The sequence below is a fragment of the Chiloscyllium punctatum genome, chromosome 34 (assembly GCF_047496795.1).
Source record: "Chiloscyllium punctatum isolate Juve2018m chromosome 34, sChiPun1.3, whole genome shotgun sequence".
In the NCBI taxonomy this organism is placed as follows: Eukaryota; Metazoa; Chordata; class Chondrichthyes; order Orectolobiformes; family Hemiscylliidae; genus Chiloscyllium; species Chiloscyllium punctatum.
The window spans coordinates 44445457-44470639 of NC_092772.1; the positions used below are offsets into that span (position 1 = coordinate 44445457).

Consider the following 25183-nt stretch of genomic DNA (forward strand, 5'->3'; position numbering starts at 1 on the left):
CATCTCTTAAAGCTATAGTATCGACACGTAAGTGACCCTGTATTTACTTTTCTCTCCCATAGAACAATTCCAGGTCAGAATTGTGGATGGAGACAATAAGTGTTCGGGGAGAGTGGAAGTCTTTTACAAAGCAACATGGGGCACAGTCTGCGATGATGATTGGGATCTAAGTGATGCTCAGGTTGTCTGCACCGAGTTGAGTTGTGGGTTCGCCCATGAGGCGCCCAGAGATGCCAAATTTGGGGAAGGCCTATCATCGATTTGGCTGGACTCTGTTCAATGCAATGGGTCTGAATCAAACCTCTGGCAGTGCCAGTCAAGCGCCCTGGGTCAGCATAACTGCCAACACAGCGAGGATGCATCTGTAATCTGCTCCAGTGAGTATTCCAGCCATTTCCCTGCAGGATCAGTATTTCCTATGGGAAAGGGCATTGATCAGTTTTTTTTATTTATTATTGTCACATGTACCAAGATGCAGTGAAAAGCATTGTACTGTGTGCTATTCAGACTAATTTTATTTTGTGTTTATTCACTCACGGGAGAATAATGCTGAGTATCCCTTTTGCTCTGGCCAGCCCAGCATTTATTGCCCATGCCTAATTGCCCAGAGGACAGTTAATAGTCAACCACATTGGTGTGGGTCTGGAATCATATGGAGGCCAGACCAGGTAAGGACAACAGTTTCCATCCCTAAAGGACATTAATGAACCAGGTGGGGTTTTCCCCTACAATCGACAGTGGATTCATGGTCATCATTTCGACTCTTAATTCCACATTTTCTTTAAAAAACTGAATGCATCTCCATCACCTACCATGGCAGGATCTGAATCCAGGTCCTCAGAACATCTCTAGCGTGATAGTGCGGTGATATTACCATTAGGCCGCTGCCTCACCCCATCATATATTATATAAGTACATCAGAATAATGGCAAAGGATGTTACAGCTACAGTAAAGGTGCAGAGAAAGATCAACTGTAAAATATGAGAGGTTTGTTCAATTATCTGATAACATCGGAGAAGCTAATCTTGAATCTGAAGAGCTGTGTTCTGAAGCTTTTGTATCTTCTGCCTGATGGAAGAGTGTGGAAGAGAATATAACTGGGTGGGAAGGGTCTGTGATTATGTTGGCTGCTTTCCTGAGGCTGTGGGAATGGTAGTCACAGTCAATGGATGGAAGGCTGGTTTCCATCATGGACTGGGCTAAGTTCACAACCTTTTGTAATCTCTCACAGTTAAATTGAATGATTTTTAAGAAAATCTGAAATTAAGAGTCTAACGGATGTGATTGCACTGGAGGGGGATGCAGAGGAAATTCACCACGATGTTGCCTGGGAAGGAGCAGCTCAGTGATGAAGAGGCTGGCTGTTTTATTTTGGAATGGAGAAGGTTGAGGGGGTGAATCTGATAGAGGTGTGTAAGATTATGAGGGGCATGGACAAGGGGCGGTGGGGGGGGGGGGAGGCGAGTAGGAAGCAAATGTTCCCCTTAGTCGAAGGGTCAATAACAAGGGGACATCATTTTAAAATGAATGTACTCTCTGGGATGTCATAACATGGAAGGCTATGGGCCTGGTGCTGAGAAAGTGGATGAGCTTGGATTTAGTGTAGCTTTGGTGGGAAAGACTCAATGGGCTGAAGGGCCTCTCTGCACAGTACAATCCATGATTCTATTTATTGCAGCTTTGTCAGGTACAGACCTGATAGTCTGAAGGGCCTTCTGTGTACTGTGTCATCTGAGGATCCTACAGTAAATCAGGTTGGTGGGCTGAAGAGCCTACTGTGTGCACAGAACATAGAACATTACAGCGCAGTACAGGCCCTTCAGCCCTCAATGTTGTGCCGCCCTGTCATACTAATCTGAAGCCCATCCCACCTACAATAGTCCATGAACGTACATTTGTCTGTCCAATGACGACTTAAACGCACTTAAACTTGGCGAATCTATTACCATTGCAGGCAAAGCATTCTTACTACTCTCTGAGTAAAGAAACTACCTCTGACATCTGTCGTATATCTATCTCCCCTCACTTTAAAGTTGCGTCCCCTCGTGTTTGCCGTCCCCATACTTGGAAAAAGGCTCTCCCTGTCCACCCTATCTAACCCTTTGATTATCTTTTATGTCTCTATTAAGTCACCTCTCAACCTTCTTCTCTCTCACGAGAACAACCTCAAGGCCCTCAGCCTTTCCTTGTAAGACATTCCTTCCATACCAGGCAACATCCTAGTAAGTCTCCTCTGCATCCTTTCCAAAGCTTCCACATCCTTCTTATAATGCGGTGACCAGAACTGTGCACAATACTCCAAGTGTGGCCGTACCAGAGCTTTGTACAGCACCATCTTTGCTTTGTACTGTGCCATCTGATGATCCCACAGTAAATCAGGTTGATGGGCTGAAGGGCCTACTGCATACTGTGTCATCTGAGGATCCCACAGTAAATCAGGTTGATGGGCTGAAGGGCCTACTGCATACTGTGTCATCTGAGGATCCCACAGTAAATCAGGTTGATGGGCTGAAGGTCAGTGAAAGTTTGATGAAGCCTGTTGAACAGTCAGCATAATTCCCTGTACTGAGGGATCTCAGGTCACTTACCGAAGCAGTTAGGGAATTCCAACACTTCCTGAGGAAGTGGTGGGTGTGAATACAATTACAGTGTTTCGAAGACATTTGGATCAGTTCATGGAGGGATGTGTGCCAGGAGAAAGCAGGTGGGACTAGTTTAGTTTGGGATTATGTTCGACATGGACTGGTTAGACCAAAGGCTCTGTTACCGTGCTGTATGACTCCATAACAAAGCCAGAGGGATAAGGGTGGGCATGTGGGAAAATTGAAAGTTACACATTTGGCACAGTCATATCAGAAAGTCAAAATGAAGCCTTGAAGAGCATCCATGGGCTATTGGGGGAGAACCATGTTACCACATTTAGTTTCTTGGTCAAACACCTACTGTTTGAGCTTCATACATTTGTGTGTCGTCAATGACAGGTGAAAAATGTGTTGCAGGAAAAGTGCAGCAGGTCAGGCAGCATCCAAGGAGCAGGAGAATCGACGTTTGAAGAAGGGCTTATGCATGAAACGTCGATTCTCCTGCCCCTTGGATGCTGCCTGACCTGCTGCGCTTTTCTAGTAGCAACACATTTTTTAGCTCTGATCTCCAGCATCTGCAGTCCTCACTTTCTCCTCGTCAATGATAGGCCAATTAAGTATTTAAAAGCTTTGTGTAGAATTTAGAAGATCAAGTAGTGATCTGATCAAAGACATTAACAGGATGACATTGGGTTGAGAAAGACAAGCTATTTCCATTAGTTGGGTGTTCTATAACTAGAGAGGGTACAGTCTGAGAATGAGGACCAGACAATCTCGGAGAGATGTTCGGAAACATTTCCACGCACAGAGGGTGCAGGAGGTTTTCAGCTGCCTTCCACAAATGGCAGTGGATGTGGATCCATTGTTAGTTTTCAATCTGTGAAGCAAAGGTGTTAAGGAGTTAGGGGGCCAAAGGTAGGTCACAAACAGCCAGGATCTCACTGCACAGACATGAAGGGCTGAATGGCCTACTTCCATCTTCCCGTGCCGACAATTTGTGGAGCAGGAGACAGAGCGATAAAGTGCTCCACTGTGGGTGACTGTGATGCTCCATTTAAACAGTGTGATATATTCACCCCAGCAAAATTGAGTCTGTGTGTTCCTCAATTCATTTTGAAGCAGCTGTGGCAGAGTTGATATGATACAGAGAAAGTCAAAGAATGGCAGATGGTTCAAAATAGAGTTGGATATTCTGGCTTCACATGCAGTAACCTTGACTGTCTGTGTCAGTTATGAGTGGGAGATAATGCCAGTATATTGTTTTACATTTATCTGCAGACCGCCCACCAAAGCCCATTTTGTCGCTTGGAATGAAACGTGAAATCTTCACACCAACAGAGACACTCCAATTAAAATGTACTACTCGGAGTTATTATGCAGGGAGTACCTTTTATTTGAAGAAAACAGGAGACAGTTCCTTTGGTGCCAATCAAACTGCTCCCGAAGGGGCTTACAGCATGATCTTCTTCATCCACGATATGGATCTGAGCCACAGTGGGAACTACACCTGTCACTATCAAACAAACAGATCAGGATCACCTCGAAACTCTAGCAGCAGTGACTCTGTGAATGTGGTCGTCACAGGTAAGTAAGGGAGAGTGACCAACAAAAACACATTGTCCACCGTCACAATCCATCAGTCCCATCAAACCATCCCTAGTGTCCTGTTCTGTGCCACATTGCAATCAGGAAAAAAAACTTTGTCTCTTTATGACATGATAAACAAAATCAGAAATTGCTGGAAAAACTCAGCTGGTCTGGCAGCATTTGTGTGGAGAGAGCAGAGTTAATATTCGAACCCAGTGACCACACTTGCGAATTTTGATTTTATTTATTGTTGTCAAATATACCGAGTTACAGTGAAAATGGTTGTTTCCCATGTTCTAACAGGCAGATTGTCCCGTACAGAGTCAGGATACAGAGAAGGTGAAAGGAGAGTCATTAACATTTGGGAAGTCCATTCATAAGTCTGGTAACAGCGGGGAAGAAGCTGTTCTTCAATCTGTTCGTACTTGTGTACCAGCCTTTATATCGTCTGCCTGATGGAAGAGAGTGGAATAGAGTACAACTGGTATGGGAGCGGTCTTTGATTATATTGGCTGATTCCCCAAGTCAGTGGGAAGCATAGTTATAGTCAATGGAAGGAAGGCTGTTTGGTGTGATGGACTGGGCTGTGTTTGTGACTCTCTGTAGTTTCTTGCGGTCTTGGGGAAGCAGTTGTCATACCGAGCTGTGATGCATCTATAAAAATGGGTAAGAGTCATTGTGGACATGCTGAAAATCCTTAGCCTCCTGAGGAAGGAGAGGCATCGGTGCAGTTTGTCATGACAAGATTGTAGTGAGGAAAATGTTGGTGTACTTCGGGGGAAGGAGGGGGTGATGGAGGCCAGGGAGAGGAAATGACCATTGGGCAGATATAGGACAGAATAATGTCAGCCTGGGAGGGTGAACTGTTGCTAATGGGAACCAGAATGAGTTGTTTGTGGTATCAGTTCACCTGATATCTGGGGATGAGGCTTTGGAGTTGGGACAAGGTGTCTCATACCTTAAAATTGTTGAATTAGACATTGAGTCCAGAAGGTGACAGAGTTCCCAAGTGGAAAGTGAGATGTTACTCTTGTAGCTTGTACTGAGTTTCCCTGGAACTCTGCAGCAAGCCTGAGACAGAGATGTCTACCAGGTAACAGGGTGGGGGTATTGTAGTGGTAAGCAGCTGGAAGCTGAGGGTCTTGTTTGCAGAAAGAATGTAGGTGTCTGGAAAGCAGTCACCTAGTGCACACATCACTTCCCCAATGCAGAAGAGACCATATTGTGACCAGCAAGTAGAGTACATTGAGGGAAGTGCAAGTAAATTCGATAATGGCTGTTCTGTTTCTCAACTCCATTCTCCTGCCTTCTCCCTGTAGCCCCTGATCCCCTGACTAGTAACGAACCTATCCATCTCTGTCTTAAAGACACTCAATGACTTGACCTCCACAGCCCTCTGTGACAACGTGTTCCACAGACTTGCCACCGTCTGGCTGAAGGAATTCCTCCTCAGCTCAGCTCAGAAGGTAGAAATGTCAAATACTAGGGGGCATAGGTTTAAGGTGAGGGGAAAAAGTTTAAAGCAGATGTGTGAAGCAAAGCTTTTTATACAGAGGATGATAGGTGACTAAATCCAACACTCTGAGGTTATGTGCCTCTGTCCTAATCTTCTCTCCCAAGGGAAACATCTTCTCCATGTCCAGGTCTCTCAGAACTCTGTAAGTTTCAATCAGATTCTCCTTCATCTTTCTAAACTCCATGGAGTACAGACCCAGAATCCTCAGGCTCTCTTCATAACACAAGTTGTTCATCCCCAGGATCTTCCTTGTAAATCCCCCGAGGACCCCCTCACAGTCCTGCACATCCTTCTTTAGATATGGGGTCTGAAACTGCTCACAATGTTCCAAATGTGGTCTGACCAGAGCCTTGTATAGCCTCGACAGCACATCTCTGCTCTTGTATTCTAACCCTCTCGAAATGAATGCTAACATTACGTTTGTCGTCCTAATTGCCACCTGAAACTTCCTGTGAACCTGAAGAGAACCTGAACTCGGATTCGCAAGGCCCTGGGCACTCCAGACTTATTCTATTTCGACAATAGACTGCCTCTGTTCTTCCGACCAAAGTGCGTATCCTCACATTTTCCCACACCACGTTCCATCTGCCACTTCTTGACCCACTCTCCCAGCCTGTCCAAGTCCTTCTGCAGCCTCCCCACTCCCTCACCATTACACGACCCTCCACCTATCATTGTACAAACTGCACAGATAGAAAAAAATGTCCTCAGTTCCTTTGTGTAGATCATGAAGATATGGTGTGAATAGTTGTGGTCCCTACACTGACCCCTGTGGAACTTCACTAGTCATTGGATGCCATCCTGAAAAAGACCCCTTTATCCCTACTCTGTACTTGCTGCCAGTCAGCCAATCCTCTATCCATGCCAATACCTTGCCTCTGATATCACAGACTCACATTTCACAGCCTCCCTGTACAGCACATTGGCAGTGACCTACTGGAACTCCAAATAGATCACATCCACTAGTTGTCACCTCCTTCTAGATTCAAACAGCTGTAGCGGCATACAACATTGAAACAGACCTTTCAGTCCTACTCGTCCATGCTGACCACGTTTCCAAAACTAAACTAGTCCCACTTGGTTTGCGTTTTGCCCTTTCTTATCCATGTACCTGCCCAAATACCTTTGAAGTGTTATAATTGTACCTGCATCTGCTACTTCCTCTGGCAGTTCATTCCACATGCACACTGCCCTCTGTGTGAAAATGTTGCCCTGGTCAGGACTCTTTCAAATCTTTCCCTGCTCACCGTAAACCTATGCCCTCCAGTTTTGAACTCTGACACAACACAATGGCTTTCAAGAGGTTATTTTGTCCTGTGTTTTGTTTTGAAGAGAGGTTGTAAGGCAGAGGCGACTGTCATGGCTATTGAAGACCACTTGAGCAAACAGCTTGTGAGGCCTTGGGTATTTTTTGAAAGGTGGAACAATGGAAGCAGCCTTGCTGTGGCCAGCTCTCACAGACCAGGATTTCCAGGATTTGGTTTAGGCTTATGGGCTCTCAAAGGAATTGGAAGCTTCAATGAACATCTCTTGGCATTTACTTTCTCTGAATCTTCTCTCGATGTGTTTTACCTCATGGATTGGAGAAGTGCATATGAGAATTTGTGTCTGAATTTACCTTTTTTTGCCAAGGGGTGTATTTATGGAATGTTACTGTATTGGGACAGTTAAATAGTAACAGGCACAGTGTCTATTATTTGGTTAAGTTTACAGTCGAGTTAAGGTATTCTAAATTCCTCCTCTTTCTTTCTTTGTGTTTTAACTAGTGTTTAATTAAACTGTGTTTTATTAAACTTCGAGTAGTTTGACCAGCCGCATCGCATCCAGAACAGATTGTCTAAAATTCATTCACCTTCAAAACAAGAAAATGTCGGGGTCTAGATTACTGCCTTAAAATATGTTGAGGGGGTCTGATCTGGTCCAAAAGAACACCCCCACCCCAGGTACAAGACCTTTGCCATTCACTTTATCTATGCCACTCGTAATTATATAAATCTCTGTAAGGTCACCCCTCAACCTCCTCTGTTCCAGGGAAATAAGTCCCAGGCTATTGAGCCTCTCCTGATAACTCAAAACCTCCAACCCTGGTAATGATTTTGTAAATCTTTTCTGCCCCCTCTCTAATTTAACAATATAGACTTGATCCAAATACGGTTGGTGAATGGGACGGATGCATGTTCCGGGAGAGTTGAACTCAGTTACAAGGACATTTGGGGAGCGGTTTGCGATGATGCGTGGGACCTTCAGGACGCGGATGTTGCATGTAAACAAATGGGCTGTGGACCAGCCAGATCAGCCCCTGGGAGCGCTCAGTTTGGCGAGGCCACTGGAACCTTCTGGTTGGATAACGTTGAGTGTACAGGGCAAGAGTTGAACTTGTTCCAGTGTCCGTCAAACCCAGTTGGAAAACACAACTGCAACGCAGGAGAGGCAGCAGCTGTTACTTGCTCAGGTATGCTTTGTGTCATTCAATTGTTCCTCTTCAATGTAACCATCCCTAATTGCCCCAGAGGGTGGTTCAGTGTCAACCACATTACTGTGAGATCTGGAGTCACATGTAGACTCAGATCCGGGTAGAGACAGGTGAATTCCCCTCCCCTCCCCAGGGTGAGGGCATCGCTGGCCAGGCCTCCATTTATCACCCAACCCTAATTGCCCCAGAGGGCAGTTAAAAGTCAATCACATTGCTGTGGGTCTGGAGTCACATGTAGGCCAGATCAGGTAAGGATGGCAGATTTCCTTTCCTAAAGGACATTGGGAACCGGAATTTTCTGAAAATCAGCAATGCTTTCATGGTCGCCATCGACTCTTAATTCCAGATTTTTATTCAATTCAAATTCCACTATCTGCCATGGGAGGATTCGAACCTGGATCCTGAGAACATTATCTTGGTCTCTGGCCAACAATAATACCACAAGGTCATCACCTCCCGTTACATTGGTAAATTCGTAAATCGGGAGAGTTTTTCAACCATGGTCATCATGCGATACTTAATTTCAGATCTTTTAAAATTTAATTCAATTTGCTTCCGTCTCACAATGTACAAAAATCTGAACGGAAGCAGAAGAGACAAAAAAACTATCGATGACGCAGCCTCCCCTCTCAAAATGAGACATTCATAAAAAGGAATATGTTTATGGGATATGAAGAAGACCATTCAGCCCCTTGAGCCAAATCCGTCATTCAATAGCTGACCTATGGCCTAACGTCATCGACCCGCCTTTGGTTCCAATTCACTTAATGCTTTTGCTTAACAAAACCTTACCTCTCTCAGATTTAAAACTAACAACTGATCCAGCACTCTTTGTAGGAGAGAGTTCCAACTCTCTTCTGCCCTGTGCATGTAAATGTGTTTCCTAACCTCTTCCCCGGCCCTAATTCTCAATCTATCTCTCCCTAGTTCTAGAATCAGTAACCAGTAGAAGTACTCTATGAAGTTTATCTTAATAATCTGCAATATCTTAAATCCACTTCCCTCCTTTAGATCCGATTGCACTGCGATTCATGAATGGGCCAGACAAGTGTTCTGGGAGAGTTGAGCTCTATTATAACGACAGCTGGACAGCCATCTGTGATGATGGTTGGGACATAGATGATGCCAATGTCGTTTGCCGTCAACTGGACTGTGGGCAAGCCACGTTGGCTCCAGGGGGTGCCCACTTTGGCATGGTACCTGCAGAGTTCTGGTCATATACAGTCAAATGTAAAGGGACCGAGTCTAACCTCGTCAAGTGTCAAACACGTTCAATGGAAGGAGACCATTGCAGTTCAGGATCTGCAGCTTTTGTTATTTGTTCAGGTAAAAACTGAGTCACATGATTTAAGTAACAGTTGTGTCACACAAGTCCCAGATCATGAACATCTCCAATAAGAGAGAATCTAACTATGGTGTTCAGTGGTATCACCATTACTGAATCCTTCCCCATCAACATCCTGGGGATGACCATTGAGAGAGATTGTAACCGTCGTCCTTTGATGTTGAATGTTGTTACCATCCGTGGTTCAAGAAGGCCCCTCACCATCGCCTTCTCAAGGGGACTACCAGGAACACGTCACAACAGATATCTTCCTCTTGCAACAACATCAGTTGTTGGAGAAACTCAGCAGGTCTAGCAGCATCTGTGGGGAGTGAGTCAGAGAAACAGAGTTGCCATTACAGGTTATAAAGTGCTGGAGAACCTCAGCAGGGCTGGCAGCCTCTCGGGAGAGAGAGAGAGGAGAGACAGAGAGAGAAATAGAGCTAATGTTTCAGGTCCTGTGACCCTTCATCAGAACTGATAGTAACCTGGAAAATTTGTTTGGTATTTGTGCTGAAGAAGGGAGGGTTTGGGGATAAGGATTGAGCAGATAGGCAGAGATGGAGCCCTGAGAGAGAGGGAAAGCCAGTTAGACAGACATAGGGATGGATAGTGATAATCCTGGGAAGGGAGGAAAGCTGATAGTGGGGACCGTGAGTAGGTGAGAATGGGTTGATGGTCATGTGAAGGTTGGGTAGAGGATATCGAAGGAGGTGTATCAGGCTGTGAAACGACTGAACTCAATAATGAGTCTAGAAGGCTACAGGGTCTTCAAGGGGGAGATGAGATGCTGCTGTTTTGAGCTTCACTGGAGCATTGCAGCAAGACTCTGAGATGGGAATGTTGGCCGGAGGATCACGGTGGGACACTGAAGGAGCAGGAGCAAGCTCAGGATCAGTTTTACAGACAGGGCGTAGGTGTGCTATCTGGCCACCCAGTCTCATTTCCTTTTCTGATTAATCTGCTCAGAAATATTCAGCTGCATTGCTGGATTAGGTGGGAACTTGGACCAAGACTTTCTGGCCCAGAGGTTGGAATCATCCCTTATGATTTTACAACACACTTTTCAACATAATATGCCAAAGATTTTACATTCCTCCGATTTCCCGTCAATGGCTCAGTCAATATTTCATTGTATTAGATAGATGCATGGAATTTCAACTGATCTTAGTTTCCAACTGATGGAGTGTACATTAATACCTATATGACAGGCCCAACCGCTCTCTATAGTAAAGACTTCCACAAATTCACTCCCCTCGGAGAGAGGACAATTCGCCCAATCTCTATCTTCAGACGGACTCAGCTCAATCAACCACAAAAGCCATGGATCTCTTCAGCAATCATAGCAGTTGGACCATAGAAACATATTAACAGGAGTAGGCCATTCATCCCTTCGAATCTATTCCATCAGTCAAAGGGATCATGGGTGATGTGTGGCTGGCCCTTATCCCCTTAATATTGTTGCGGAACAAACATTGATTTGTCTCAGATTTAAAATGAACAACGGACCCACTATCCACCGTCATTTGCTGAGGAGAATACCAAACCTCTCCCAGCCTTTGTGTGTCAAAGTGCTTCCTAACCTCTCTCCTGGATTAGGACTGGCCCTTATTATCCCTCCAGTGAGGAAGCAGGCCATTCAGCCCATCGAGTCTACACTGACCCTCAAAGAGCATCCCACCCAGATCCTCTGCCCTACCCTATCCTTGGTTTGGAGGAGCCAGTGATGGACTGGGGTGGACAAAGTTAAAAATAAAAAACTAGATTATAGTCCAACAGGTTTATTTGGAAGCAGGAGCTTTTAGAGTGCCTGATCAACCTGATGAAGGAGCGGCGCTCCAAAAGCTAGTGCTTCCAAATAAACCTGTTGGACTATAACCTGGGGTTGTGGGATTTTTAAGTTTGTTCTACTCTGTCTCTGTAACCCTGCATTTCCCATGGTCGACCCACCCTAACCTGCACATTTTTGGACTGTGGGAGGAAACCCAGGCAGACACGGGGAGAACGTGCAAACTCCTCACAGGCAGTCGCCCGAGGCTGGAATCAAACCTGGGTCCTTGGCGTTGTGAGGCAGCAGTGCTAACCACTGAGCCACCATGCCACCCAGCTTGGTTCTCTGCATAACATAACCCCTCAAGTCCAGGTATTATTGTTATAAACCTACGTTCCACTCCCTCCAAAGCTAATCTAACCTTCCTCAGACTTGGTGTCTAGACCTGCTCCAAATGGGGTCTATCCAGGGTTTGGTTTTACTACAATAGAACCTCTTCATCCTTGCACTGCAGTTCTCTCGATGGAAAGGCCATCTCAAACATTAAACTAATGAATGTTCATTGCTCTCCTCTGACAGAAGAATATTGTTGTATATTTTCGGTCTAAGCCCTGTATAACTGCTGCAGGACTGTATTACTCCCATACACACCGTTTGCCTTTCTAATTTGTTCTTGTACCTGCATTTCACGCAATCTGAACCAATGCCCCAGAAACAGTCAGAAGGTAATCAGCCAGAGCCATCTCCTTCTGCAACTATGACTGCACCTGAAGGTGCCAGTGATGATGACCCTTTCTCCTTGCGGTAGCAATACTTTTTCAATGTCATGTGTTAATTTTACTTTTGCTTCATTAATAAATATGATTTAACCAGCCATCCAGGCTGTGTTATACTTTGTTATAGGATTTTGGGTGATCTTTGAGCGATCGTGACTGATATGTCTTGTTGGTCAGCCCCTCACCCTACTTTCCCCTTTGGCCCCATTATTTCTATTAAGCGAGATTTCACTGGAACACAGCCCCGCGTTATCGGAGAACTCTTTGTACTGTCAAACCTGTCGCTGCTGATAAGAGCTTCACTTTGTAGTGCACCCTTCCCCTGGCTCAAAATTTACAAGTTTAAGTCCTGCCGCAGATCGTATTAATTATAACAACAGACTGATCACAAAATGCAGAAAATTTGGAATTGTCTTCATGTTAGTATCTCCCTGATTTACCAGAGTGTGTCCTTTCTGTTTTCACTGCAGGTCTTTATTCCATTGAGCAGCTCTTTCGCCTTTGCCTTGCAGCTGCCATTCTGGCCCTGCTTACAGTCTTTCTTGCACTGGAACTGAGAAGGAAATCCTAGGCACTGAAGAGTACAGGTGGTTCTAAAAGTGTGAAGATTGTATTCATTATGACGGTTTTCTCTTTGCCTTTTATAAGTTTGTTAAAGTAACAGGTTGCAAATTTGGAGACAAGTGCATGGCAATGCGACATATTTTGGGAGTAAAGTTGTCAATCTCTGAAGTTAGAGTCGCAGAGTGTGGTGCCGGAAGAGCACAGCCAGTCAGGCAGCATGTGTGGAGCAAGATGAAAAGCTTCTGCTCAATACATGGACTCTCATGCTCCTTGGATGCTGGACCTCCAGCATCTGCAGTCTGCACTTTCTCCTAAGCTCTGAAGTTACCCTTAGCTCAATATCTTAACATTGTTGTAATACTCGAATATTTAAGAGAAATTCCATCAGATATGATTAGATTAGGTTCTCTACTGTGTGGAAACATGCCCTTCAGCCCAACAAGTCCACACCGACCTTCTGAAGAGTAACCCACCCAGACCCATTTCCCTCTGACTAATGCACCTAACACTACGGGCAATTCACCCTGACCTGCACATCTTTATGACTGTGGGAGGAAACCCACGCAGACACGGGGAGAATATGCAAACTCCACACAGACAGTTGCCCAAGGCTGGAATTGAACCTGAGACCGTGGTGCTGTGAGGCAGCATTACTAGCCACTGAGCCACTGTGCTGCCCCATATCTAGAGCGATTGAATTTTAAAAATTTTCTCCTGGGACGTGGGCCCCTCTGTCTCGCCAGCATTAATTGCCTTGTTCCTAGGTGCCCCTTGAGGAGATGATGGTATGTGTGCCAGTGCAGTCCATGTGCTATTGGTTGACCCACAATGCCCATAGCAGAGCTGAGTCCATGGAAAGATCAGTCATGATCTGATTGAATGGTGGGGGCAGGCTCGATGGGCCAGATAACTTACTCTTTCTGTTTGCTATGTTCTTCGGGAGGGAATTGCAGGATTTTGATCCAGTGACACTGAAGAAATGGATGATATATTTCCAAGGCAGGATGGTGACTGGCTCAGAGGGGAACTTGTTCTTATGTGTTCCTATGTATCTGCTGCCCTTGTCGTAGACTGAAGCAGTTGTGGGATTGTAAGGTGGTATCTAAGGGTCTTTAGTGAGTTTCTGCAGTGCATCTTATACAAAGTTTAATTTTCCAGTCCAGTGATCCACCTTCAAAAGCAGTTTGAGGAAATCTAGTGGAATGGATATTTGTTCTTTTCACTATGCCTGACAAAGGAATTTGTTGTTTGCATTGAACGTTCTATTTGACAGTTTCTGAAAACAGCGAAACGACCATGCAAGATGGTACGAGGGTTAAATGATCCAGACAGAGGTCCTCTGCTCCACCCATTCTTTTTCCTTCCTTTATTCTTTGCTTTTCACTTTCCACCTTCCTGCTTTGTTTTCAAATGATGACTTCAAGGAACCGGAGAGGAATGGAGGAACTGGCGAGTCCCAGAGGCTAATCCCAGAGCCGTGGGGAAGCAATCTTGGAGCGAAGTCCAGTCAGTGGAAGCAATCCTGGAGTGGAGGCCGGTGAGAGACAAACAAGTCTCAGAGTAGAGGACAGTGAGGGAGATTGAGTCCCAGAGAGGAGGACAGTTAGGGGTATCGAGTCCCAGAGTGGGAGACAGTGAGAAGGATCGGGTCACAGTGTGGGGTCAGTGAGGGGGACCGAGTCCTAGAATGGGGGACAGTGAGGGGGATCGAGCCCCAGAGCAGGAGGACAGTGATGGGGATTGAGTCCCAGAGCAGGGAGACAGTAAGGGGGATTGAGTCCCGGAATGGGTTCAGTGAGGGGGACCGAGTCCTAGAATGGGGGACAGTGAGGGGGATCGAGCCCCAGAGCAGGAGGACAGTGATGGGGATTGAGTCCCAGAGCAGGGAGACAGTAAGGGGGATTGAGTCCCGGAATGGGTTCAGTGAGGGGGATCGAGTCCCAGAGTGGGGGACAGTGAGGGGGATCGAGTCTCAGAGGAGGAGGGAGACAGTGAGGGGGATCGAGTCTCAGAGGAGGAGGGGGACAGTGAGGGGGATCGAGTCTCAGAGGAGGAGGGGGACAGTGAGGGGGATCGAGTCTCAGAGGAGGAGGGGGACAGTGAGGGGGATCGGGTACCAGAGGAGGAGGACAGTGAGGGGGATCGAGTCTCAGAGGAGGAGGGGGACAGTGAGGGGGATCGGGTACCAGAGGAGGAGGACAGTGAGGGGGATCGAGTCTCAGAGGAGGAGGAGGACAGTGAGGGGGATCGGGTACCAGAGGAGGAGGGGGACAGTGAGGGGGATCGAGTCTCAGAGGAGGAGGGGGACAGTGAGGGGGATCGAGTCCCGGAGGAGGAGGGGGACAGTGAGGGGGATTGAGTCCCAGAGGAGGAGGGGGACAGTGAGGGGGATCGGGTACCAGAGGAGGAGGGGGACAGTGAGGGGGATCGAGTCTCAGAGGAGGAGGAGGACAGTGAGGGGGATTGAGTCCCAGAGGAGGAGGGGGACAGTGAGGGGGATCGAGTCTCAGAGGAGGAGGGGGACAGTGAGGGGGATCGAGTCCCGGAGGAGGAGGGGGACAGTGAGGGGGATTGAGTCCCAGAGGAGGAGGGGGACAGTGAGGGGGATCGAGTCCCGGAGGAGGAGGGGGACAGTGAGGGGGATTGAGTCCCAGAGGAGGAGGGGGACAGTGAGGGGGATCGAGTCTCAGAGGAGGAGGGGGACAGTGAGGGGGATCGAGTCTCAGAGGAGGAGGGGGACAGTGAGGGGGATCGAGTCTCAGAGGAGGAGGGGGACAGTGAGGGGGATCGAGTCCCGGAGGAGGAGGGGGACAGTGAGGGGGATCGAGTCTCAGAGGAGGAGGGGGACAGTGAGGGGGATCGAGTCCCGGAGGAGGAGGGGGACAGTGAGGGGGATTGAGTCCCGGAGGAGGAGGGGGACAGTGAGGGGGATCGAGTCTCAGAGGAGGAGGGGGACAGTGAGGGGGATCGAGTCCCGGAGGAGGAGGGGGACAGTGAGGGGGATCGAGTCTCAGAGGAGGAGGAGGACAGTGAGGGGGATTGAGTCCCGGAGGAGGAGGGGGACAGTGAGGGGGATCGAGTCTCAGAGGAGGAGGAGGACAGTGAGGGGGATTGAGTCCCGGAGGAGGAGGGGGACAGTGAGGGGGATCGAGTCTCAGAGGAGGAGGGGGACAGTGAGGGGGATCGAGTCTCAGAGGAGGAGGGGGACAGTGAGGGGGATCGAGTCTCAGAGGAGGAGGGGGACAGTGAGGGGGATCGAGTCCCGGAGGAGGAGGGGGACAGTGAGGGGGATCGAGTCCCGGAGGAGGAGGGGGACAGTGAGGGGGATTGAGTCCCGGAGGAGGAGGGGGACAGTGAGGGGGATCGAGTCTCAGAGGAGGAGGGGGACAGTGAGGGGGATCGAGTCTCAGAGGAGGAGGGGGACAGTGAGGGGGATCGAGTCTCAGAGGAGGAGGAGGACAGTGAGGGGGATCGGGTACCAGAGCAGGGGGACAGTGAGGGGGATTGAGTCCCAGAGCAGGGGGACAGTAAGGGGCATTGAATACTGGAGTGGAGGACAGTGAGGGGGATTGAATCCTGGAGTGGGGTTCAGTGAAGGGTTTTGAGTCCCAGAATGGGGGTCAGTAAGGGGGATCAAGTCCCAGAGTGGAGGGCAGTATGGGGGATTGAGTCCCAGATTGGAGGACAGTACGGGGGATTGAGTCCCAGAGTGGGGGGACAGTGAGGGTGATCGAGTCCCAGAGTGGAGGGACAGTGAGGGGATTGAGTCCCAGAATGGGTGACAGGGAGGGGGATCGAGTCCCAGAATGGAGGACAGTGAGGGGGAGCGTGTCCCAGAGCAGGGGAACAGTGAGGGAGATTGAGTCCCAGAGCAGGAGGACAGTGATGGGGATTGAGTCCCAGAGCAGGGAGACAGTAAGGGGGATCGAGTCCCGGAATGGGTTCAGTGAGAGGGATCGAGTCCCAGAGTGGGGGACAGTGAGGGGGATCGAGTCCCGGAGTGGGTTCAGTGAGGGGGATCGAGTCCAAGAGAGGTGGACAGTTAGGGGTATCGAGTCCCAGAGAGGAGGAGAGTTAGAGGGAACGAGTCCCGGAGTGGGTTCAGTGAGGGGGATTGAGTCCCAGAGTAGGGGACAGTGAGGGGGATTGAGTCCCAGAGTGGGGGGACAGTGAGGAGTATCAAGTCCCAGAGTGGGGGATAGTGAGGAGGATCGAGACCAAGAGTGGAGGACAGTGAGGGGGTCAGGTCCCAGAGTGGGGGACAGTAAGGGGGATCGAATCCCAGAGTGGAGCACAGTGAGGAGAATCGAGACCCAGAGAGGAGAACAGTGAGGAGCATCGAGTCCAAGGGGAAGGGGACAGTGAGGGGATTCGAGTCCCAGAACAGGGGGACAGTGAGGGGGATCGAGTCCCAGGGTGGGGGACAGTGAGGGGGATCGAGTCTCACAGTAGGAGGAGGACAGTGAGGGGGATTGAGTCCCAGAGCAGGGGGACAGTGAGGGGCATTGAATACTGGAGTGGAGGACAGTGAGGGGGATTGAATCCTGGAATGGGGTTCAGTGAGGGGGATCAAGTCCCAGAGTGGGGGACAGTGAGGGGGATCAAGTCCCAGAGTGGGGGACAGTGAGGGGGATCGAGTTCCAGAGTGGGGGACAATGAGGGGCATTGAGTACTAGAGTGGAGGACAGTGAGGGGGATCGAATCCCGGAGTGGGTTCCATGAAGGGTTTTGAGTCCCAGAGTGGGGGACAGAGAGGGGGATCGAGTCCCGGAGTGGGGGTCAGTAAGGGGGATCGAGTCCCAGAGTGGAGGGCAGTATGGGGGATCGAGTCCCAGAGTGGGGGGAAAGTGAGGGGGATCAAGTCCCAGAGTGGGGGTACAGTGAGGGGGATCGAGTCCCAGAGTGGGGGACAGTGAGGGGGATCGAGTCCCAGAGTGGGGGGACAGTGAGGGGGATCGAGTCCCAGAGTGGGGGAACAGTGAGGCAGATCGAGTCCCAGAGTGGAGGACAGTGAGGGGGATCAAGTCCCAGAGTGGGGGTACAGTGAGGGGGATCAAGTCCCAGAGTGGGGGACAGTGAGTCGGATCGAGTCCCAGAGTGGGGGGACAGTGAGGGGGATCGAGTCCCAGAGTGGAGGACAGTTAGGGGTATCGAGTCCCAGAGTGGGAGAAAGTGAGGAAGATTGGGTCTCAGAGTGGGGTCAGTGAGGGGGAGCGAGTCCGAAAGCAGGGGGACAGTGAGGGAGATCGAGTCCCAGAGTGGAGGACAGTGAGGGGGATCGGGTACCAGAGCAGGGGGACAGTGAGGGGCATTGAGTACTAGAGTGGAGGACAGTGAGGGGGATCGAATCCCGGAGTGGGTTCCGTTAAGAGTTTTGAGTCCCAGAGTGGGGGACAGAGAGGGGGATCGATTCACTGAGCAGGGGACAGTGAGGGGGATTGAATCCTGGAGTGGGGTTCAGTGAAGGGTTTTGAGTCCCAGAGTGGGGGACAGGGAGGGGGATCGAGTCCCAGAGTGGGGGACAGTGAGGGGGATCGAGTCCCAGAGCGGAGGTCAGTGAGTGGGATTGAATACCAGAGTGGGGGGACAGTGAAAGGGATCGAGTCCTGGAGTGGGGGACAGTGAAGGGGATCGAGTCCCGGAGTGGGATCAGTGAGGGGGATCGAGTCCCAGAGTGGAGGACAGTGAGGGGGGATCGAATCCAAGAGCAAGGGGACAGTGAGGGGATTCGAGTCCCAGAACAGGGGGACAGTGAGGGGGATTGATTTCCTGAACGGGAGACAGTGAGAGGGATCGAATCCCGGAGTGGGGGTCAGCGAAGGGTTTTGAGTCCCAGAGTGGGGGACATTGAGGGAGTTCGAGTCCCGGAGTGGGGGTCAGTAAGGGGGATCGAGTCCCAGAGTGGAGGGCAGTATGGGGAATCGAGTCCCAGAATGGGGGACAGTGAGGGGATCGAGTCCCAGAGTGGGGGGGCAGTGAGGGGATTGAGACCCAGAGTGGGGGGAGGTGAGGGGATTGAGTCCCAGAATGGGGGACAGGGAGGGGGATCGAATCTCAGAGCAGGGGTCAGTGAGGGGGATCGAGTCCCAGAGTAGGGGCAGTGAGGGGGATCGAGTCCCAGAATGGGGGACAGGGAGGGGGATCGAGTCCTAGAGTGGAGGACAGTGAGGGGGGATTGAATCCAAGGGCAAGGGGACAGTGAGGGGATTCGAGTCCCAGAACAGGGGGACAGTGAGGGGGATCGAGTCCCAGAGTGGGGGATAGCGAGGGGGATCGAGTCCCAGAGAGGAGGACAGTGAGGGGGACCGGGTCCCAGAGTGGGGTCAGTGAGGGGGATCGAGTCCCAGAGTGGGGGACAGTGAGGGGGGATCGAATCCAAGGGCAAGGGGACAGTGAGGGGATTCGAGTCCCAGAACAGGGGGACAGTGAGGGGGATCGAGTCCCAGAGTGGGGTCAGTGAGGGGGATCGAGTCCCAGAGTGGGGGACAGTGAGGGGGAATCGAATCCAAGAGCAAGGAGACTGTGAGGAGATTCGAGTCCCAGAACAGGGGGACAGGGAGGGGAATCGAGTCTCGAATTGGGGGTCAGTGAGGGGGATTGAGTACTAAAGTGGGGTTCAGTGAGAGGGATCGAATCCCAGAGTGGGGGTCAGTGAAGGGTTTTGAATCCCAGAGTGGGGGACATTGAGGGAGATCGAGTCCCGGAGTGGGGGTCAGTAAGGGGGATCGAGTCCCAGAGAAGAGGACAGTTAGGGGTATCGAGTCCCAGAGAGGAGGAGAGTTAGGGAGATCGAGTCCTGGAGTGGGTTCAGTGAGGGGGATCGAATCCCAGAGTGGGGGGACAGTGAGGAGTATCGAGTCCCAGAGTGGGGGATAGTGAGAAGGATCGAGACCAAGAGTGGGGGACAGTGAGGGGGATCGAGTCCCAGAGTGGAGGTCAGTGAGGGGGATTGAATCCCAGAGTGGGGGACAGTGAGGGGGATCGAATCCTGGAGTGGGGTTCAATGAAGGGTTTTGAGTCCCAGAGTGGCGGACATTGAGGGAGAACAATTCCCAGAGTGGGGGTCAGTAAGGGGGATCGCGTCCCTGAGTGGGGGGACAGTGAAGGGGATCGAGTCCCAGAGTGGGGAACAGTGAGGGGATTGAGTCCCAGAATGGGGAACAGGGAGAGGGATCAAGTCTCAGAGCAGGAGGACAGTGAGGGGGATCGAGTCCCAGAGCGGAGGTCAGTGAGTGGGATTGAATCCCAGAGTGGGGGGACAGTGAAAGGGATCGAGTCCTGGAGTGGGGGTCAGTGAGGGGGATCGAGTCCCAGAGTTGGAGGACAGTGAGGGGTATTGAGACCCAGAGTGGAGGACAATGAGGGGAATCGGGTCCCAGAGTGGAAGACAGCAGGAGGACAGTGAGGGGGATTGAGTCCCAGAGCGGAGGTCAGTGAGTGGGATTGAATCCCAGAGTGGGGGGACAGTGAAAGGGATGGAGCCCCAGAGTGGGGGACAATGAGGGGTATCGAGTCCCAGAGTGGGAGACAGTGAGGGGGATCAGGTAGGAGAGCAGGGGGACAGTGAGGGGGGTTGAGTCCCAGAGTAGGGAGACAGTGAGGGACATTAAGTACTAAAGTGGATGACAGTGAGGGGGATTGAATCCGGGAGTGGGGTTCAGTGAGAGGGATCGAATCCCAGAGTGGGGGTCGGTGAAGGGTTTTGAGGCCCAGAGTGGGGGACATTGAGGGAGATCGAGTCCCGGAGTGGGGTCAGTAAGGGGGATCAAGTCCCGGAGTGGGGTCAGTAGGGGGATCGAGTCCTAGAGTGGGGGACAGTGACGGGATTGAGTCCTAGAGTGGGGGGACAGTGAGGGAGATCGAGATCCAGAGTGGAGGACAGTGAGGGGGGATCGAATCCAAGGGCAAGGGGACAGTGAGGGGATTCGAGTCCCTGAGCAGAGGGTCAGTGAGGGGGATCGAATTCCGGAGTGGTGGTCAGAGAGGGGGATCGAATCCCAGAGCGGGGGGGACAGTGAGGGGGATCGAGTCCCCGAGTGGAGGGCAGTATGGGGAATTGAGTCCCAGAGTGGGAATAGTGAGGGAAATCGAGTCCCAGAGCAGGGGGACAGTGAGGGGAATTGAGTCCCAGAGTGGGAATAGTGAGGGAAATCGAGTCCCAGAGCAGGGGGACAGTGAGGGGGATCGAGTCCCAGAGTGGGGAATAGAGAATGGAATTGAATCCCGGAACGGATGCCAGCAAGGGGAAAACAAGTCTGAGAGAAACCGTCCCTTGGATCAGCTGAGAGTCACTGTGGGGACGTCAGTTGGACTGTGGTCTGGTGCGGCTGGTCAGACCGCATGTTGACGCCCCTGTGTCCAGTTACTACAGTGTAATGTTCATGAGAGATTTGTTTCTCTGACTGTAATGACTATCCTTTAACAGTGTCTTATTTAGATTTAGATTACTTAGATTTAGATTAGATTAGATTACTTACAGTGTGGAAACAGGCCCTTCGGCCCAACAAGTCCACACCGACCCGCCGAAGCGCAACCCACCCATACCCTTACATTTACCCCTTACCTAACACTACGGGGAATTTAGCATGGCCAATTCACCTGACCTGCACATCTTTGGACTGTGGGAGGAAACCGGAGCACACGGAGGAAACCCACGCAGACACGGGGAGAATGTGCAAACTCCACACAGACATCTCTATGACTCTAGATGTAAGATAATGCAACTACTTTTCTTTCTTATTCCTGTTTTGTACCTCAGCTCTTTGTATCTAAGATGATGCTATAAGAGGTGACATGGTAAAATGTTTCCCTGTCCTCCTGTTCTTCTGTACTTGAATACACGTGACAATAAAGGATACTTTATTCTATTCTCTGACCAGTTATTGTTTTCAAGCTTGTAGACAAAGCATGCCTGGATTTGATTTAATCTCTTTTCTTCCTGCAGCTTGAACGAAGTTGAGAAGCCACACAACAGACAGAAGAATAAATCCCTTCATCAAAGACTTTCACTCTGGTCCATCACGAGGATAGAGTGAAAGGATTCCTCATCAGCTGCAAGGTGCGAGGTTTTGAGAAACTGGTGCAACATTGACTGCTCAAGAGAAAAGAAAGTGCCAAATAAAGACCTAGGGTCCAGAGTTATCCCAATCCCATGAACAAAGATAATATTAAATAAGATTATAACATACAACAGTACAGTGCAGAACATGCCCTTCGGCCCTTGATACTGTGCTATCTGTGAACTAATCTAAGCCCATCCCACAACACTATCCCATCATTATCCATGTGCTTATCCAAGGATTGTTTAAATCTCCCTAACGTGGCTGAGTTAACTACATTAGCAGGTCGAACATTCCACGCCCTTACCACTCTCTGAGTAAAGAACCTGCCTCTGACATGTATTAAATCTATCACCCCTCAATTTGCAGCTATGCCCCCTTGTATGTCTCTATTAAATCGCCTCTTAGCCTTCTCTCCAGTGAGAACAGACCCAATTCCCTCAACCTTCCCTCCAGAGCAGGCAACATCCCCTCTGCACCTTTTCCAATGCTTCCATGTCCTTCCTATAATGGGGCGACCAGAACTGTACACAATATTCCAAGTGTGGCTTCACTAGCGTTTTGTATAGTTACAGCATCAGACCATGGCTCCGGAACTCAATCCCTCGACCAATAACACCTAACACACTGTCGGCCTTCTTAACAGCACTATCCACCTGGGTGGCAACTTTCAGGGATCTATGTACATGGACTCCAAGATCCCTCTGCACATCCACACTACCAAGAATCTTTCCATTGACCAAGTACCTGCCATCCTGTTATTCTTCCCAAAGTGCATCACCTCACATTTATCTGCACTGAATTCCATTTGCCACCTCTCAGCCCAATTCTGCAGTTTATCCAAATCCCCCTGAAATCTGTAACATTCTTCCACACTGTCCACTACTCCACCGACTTTATTGTCATCTGCAAACTTACTAATCCATCCACCGATGCCTACGTCTAAGTCATTTATAAAAATGACAGCAGTGGTCCCAAAACAGATCTTTGTGCATACCACTAGTAACCAGACTCCAGACTGAATATTTGCCATCCACCACTCGCTGCCTTCTTTCAGAAAGCCAGTTTCTAATCCAAACTGCTACATCACTCTCAATCCCATACCTGTGCATTTTCTCCAACAGTCTACCATGTGGAACCTTATCAAACGCTTTACTTTACAAAGACTAGCCATGTCAACTCATCTACATGCTTGGTCAGCTTCTCAAAAATGTCAATGAGGTTTGTGAGACACAACCTGCCCTTGAATCCATGTTGACTATCTGAAATCAAATTGTTGCTTGCTAGATGATTATAAATCCTATCTTTTATAATCCTTTCCAAAACTTTTCCTACAACAGACATAAGGCTCACTGCTTCATAATTACAATAACAAAAGAGAACTAAGGAATTGCATTTGTTCAACAAGGGTATAGCCTGATGACTCTGTGCTCAGTGAATCTAATGACAGATAAAACTACAAGATATGCAAAATACAGAACAGGATATATGTCATGTTGGAACCATCATTAGTTTTCGTCATTTTTGGATCTGTGAGCTGTGGTTGAACATCGGATTTGGAACTTTGATTGGCTGTTTTCTTCTGTTTCATTTCTGAAAAAGAAACGGATATTTGCATTTGGAAATGGTCTGGAAAGATAACTGCAGGTTAATTAGTGTTCAAAGAATGCTGTAGACATTTCAGCGCTGGGATGTGTTATGCTCAAGGACTAGCAGCTGATATTGGTCAATTAAGGGGAATTCAGTGCTGACCAGACAATCACAGGAAACTTTGGAAAAGGGAACTCATCAATTCAACTGTTTGTAACTGGATTTTCTTTGTGACAGAAGGCTGCATGCTGGGAAGCTGTGTGTTATATTATCGCTAGCTTTATATTCAGTTAATAAATTGTTGAATGTTTTGATAAAAAGATCCCAGTTTATAAGAAAACAAAGCCTGTTGGAACTGTTTGCAGGGACTGGAGACCTCAAAATTCAACCAAATCCAATCCCATGTGCATATGATACAACATGTTGTTTAAGGATTCAATTTAAAATAACTGTACTCATTGTTAACACAGTTATCAAACTGGTAAGTTTATTTCCTTTCAATTTATCCTTTTCATTGTGTCAGTCTGATCATGTATGTTTGGTGGATATGATCAAAGAAGATCAAGTTGAAATCATTGACGTGAATTTGATTACCTTGTTGTATAGTTTGACTCTGCTAAATGTACAGCATTAATAATAAATTGCTCATTTCTGTTTAAGTTATAAATTTGGTGTTGGATATCTGTTCTTCTTAGAATTTGGTTCGGAACAGTAGGTCAATTTTGAGGTTCATTGATTATGTTAATTTCACGACCTTGTGAATCCAGTCATAGCTAACTTGGCTTGCTGTCTTTGTGACCTTTCCAAGGTTAATTGCACTGTCACATTATTGGCTGGAACAGTCACTGAGCAGGAATTAAATTTTGAAATCTGTCTGTGATGTACACAACTTGAGTCTGGCCTTCCATGCTACATTGTCATTGTGAACACTTGCCCAAGCCTTCCTCTGTGCTTGGTGATCACAAACAAGTCCAGGTCTTGCTGCAAATCAGCCCGTTCCCATACCAGAGCAAGGTCATTGCCAGTCAAAACAGGCTGCTTATACACTAAGCCTGTTTTTCACATTGAAATAACTCCACAGAGGCCAGTATCCCACCAGCAAGTCACCCTTTAGTTACAATTGTATCATACTAACACTGGTCTGGCTTCCTCAGAGCCAGCTCTCAGAGTGAGCAGAACCTCTGACACTCCTGTTCCTATCTGTCAGCTAGGGCTCCCTGATTGGGCCAGGTTAACAGCTGGTCCACCTGGCTGACATAATCACAATCTCTACTGGTACAATTACAACATTTATAGGACATTTGAACAGGTACATGGATGGGAAAGGTTTAGAGGGATATGGCCAAATGTAGGCAAATGGGACGAGTTCACCGTATAAAGCCAGGTCAGCATGGGCGAGTTGGGCCAATGGGCCTGTTTCCATGCTGTATGATTCTATGGCTCAATGACCAGTTGAGGATTCTCCATCTCAACTCTCACGTCACCTGAGGTGTGGTGACCCTGGAGTTAAACCACCACCAGTCATCTCTCTCTCTAATGATCTGGTAATGCTACGGTGACCTTGACAGTTTATGTTTTCCCGGAAGAGGACAAACCAACTCAATGATAATCAAACATAATTTGTTCACAATAATGGAGAGTTTACAAAAAAAAAACAAGTTTAATGCTTTCTTGAATATTATCATTGTTGACAAGATTTTTTTTCTATTTGGAAGCATTCTCAGTTCAGAGCTAGGTCTTTAGGATATGAAAGTATAAAATTTTAGCAGACTTTATTTTGGCCATGTTTGCAGTATTGTGTGCAGTTCTGGCCCCCACACTGCAGGAAGGAAGTAGAGGTTTTGGAGAGGATGCAAAAGGTTTGTTGAGATGGTGCCTGGGTTGGAGTGTGTTAACTATGACGAGAGGTTAGACAAACCTAGATCATTTTCACTACTGTG

General features: G+C 48.7%; 1 protein-coding gene across 9 annotated transcripts in view; it reads left to right on the plus strand.

The window, feature by feature from the left end:
• LOC140458803 (scavenger receptor cysteine-rich domain-containing protein DMBT1-like) overlaps positions 1 to 23910 on the plus strand; it is a 144196-nt gene extending 120286 nt beyond the window's left edge. For all 9 annotated transcript variants that reach the window (XM_072553447.1, XM_072553448.1, XM_072553445.1 and 6 more), the window contains 6 exons: positions 63 to 377; positions 3862 to 4167; positions 7824 to 8138; positions 9171 to 9485; positions 12501 to 12617; positions 21539 to 23910. In XM_072553447.1, coding sequence (XP_072409548.1) covers positions 63 to 377; positions 3862 to 4167; positions 7824 to 8138; positions 9171 to 9485; positions 12501 to 12601 — 1352 coding nt within the window. In that variant the 3' untranslated portion in view covers positions 12602 to 12617; positions 21539 to 23910. The remainder of the gene's footprint in view (positions 1 to 62; positions 378 to 3861; positions 4168 to 7823; positions 8139 to 9170; positions 9486 to 12500; positions 12618 to 21538) is intronic.
• Positions 23911 to 25183: the final 1273 nt, after the last annotated feature.